General features: G+C 43.1%; 1 protein-coding gene across 1 annotated transcript; it reads left to right on the forward strand.

Annotated features, from left to right (window-relative positions):
• On the forward strand, nucleotides 1-1,432 carry LOC125064822 (dynein axonemal assembly factor 3). Its single transcript, XM_047672066.1, has one exon. It carries the CDS (start codon nucleotides 1-3, stop codon nucleotides 1,381-1,383), a length of 1,383 nt encoding a protein of 460 aa, XP_047528022.1. The 3' UTR covers nucleotides 1,384-1,432.

The following is a 1,432-nucleotide window of genomic DNA, read 5'->3' on the forward strand; positions in this document are numbered from 1 at the left end:
ATGTTCTGGGGAATTAGTCCAGCTCTTGATTTACAATCGGAATATATTAAATATGGCGACGAAAGTGCTTACGAGCTTAATTTTCTTATCATCGGAGGTTGTGATGCAAGACATCTCATCAAGACCTTGGCTCAAGCCTATCGTCAAACGAGGCGGTACATGAATTTGTTCGTAGTGGACGGCTGCCCGGAGCTTATTGCTCGACAGATTCTCCTTCTGTCTCTAGCTTTAGAGAAAACAACTCGATGTGGACTCTTAGAAAAAACAAGACGATTTCTAGAGGTGTACGGAAATCTGCTTCTCCGACCGCCAACGTCAAGGTACATAACAGCCAAAGCTCGTCAATTAGTAGGCATGATAACTAATCCGGAGTACATGAGCTGTCTGCTACCGTGCATATCCGTCGACCAAACTAAATACCGCGAGAGAGACTACATAGAGAACCTTTTAAATTTTTGGACTACAGGAAACACGAATCAGTTTAATGCTAATGAATTATGGGAGCATCGTATCCGGCAAAGTCTCGGTGTTAGATACGATAGTAGAATGGGTATTTACGATTGGGATTATCATATGCGGATGAAAGAAGTAGCCAGTCAAATATGTTTCCAAGAATATAAACATTTCAGAGAACACGGCGTCGCGTTTACATGGTTGGAGACTGAAGTGTGCCGGCCCAACGTATCTTTAGCCGCTGGTGTTTACAAATGTGGTGATCGATACCTCCATCGTGGATATCTCGGGGATATGGTAACTTCGCCGTATATTGCGTATGGACTCGATTGTGAAGACAAAGACATGTTGAAATCCTCTCGAGGTGTTAATTACAAGCGAGCTACTGACATATCTGAGCGAAACGTTATGAGAATGCTGTACGAACTCGAGAATCGTTCACCGTTTGATGCAAAGGCATTAAATATAGACAGCCAACAGAATTTAGGTATGACTGTTTTGAGCCAATTAGACGCAAAGATTTCTGAGACTGGTTCTGAGACGCCGTTACTTTTACGTGAAGATAGAGATACTTACATAAACGTGGACTATGGGAAAGTGCATTTCCTTTCGCTGTCCGCGTTAGATCATTATCCTCACAAGCCACAATTTCAGGGTTTGTTCCACGGGGTGTTTGTTGGGCACAATATGCTTCCGCGCGTGAAGCCCAGCGTCTGGTCGATGGCGCGAGATGATGCTATAGTTATAATGGAGTCCCGGAAGTATTTAGTAGAATTGAAGAGAGAGGACGTAAAGGCGTATGGAGGTCAGATCGAGCAAGCTGCTACGACAGCTCAGTGTGATAAGATCAGCCCGTTCAATCCCGAGACGGATGACTTCGCAAGGTTTGTAATAAGGAGGAAGAGCGAAAGTACTGATATTGTTATTTAACTTACTAAAGTTATCAATTGATGTTTTATTTATCTTCTACTAGAGCAAT

Source organism: Vanessa atalanta, chromosome 6 (genome assembly GCF_905147765.1).
Source record: "Vanessa atalanta chromosome 6, ilVanAtal1.2, whole genome shotgun sequence".
NCBI classification, from domain to species: domain Eukaryota; kingdom Metazoa; phylum Arthropoda; class Insecta; order Lepidoptera; family Nymphalidae; genus Vanessa; species Vanessa atalanta.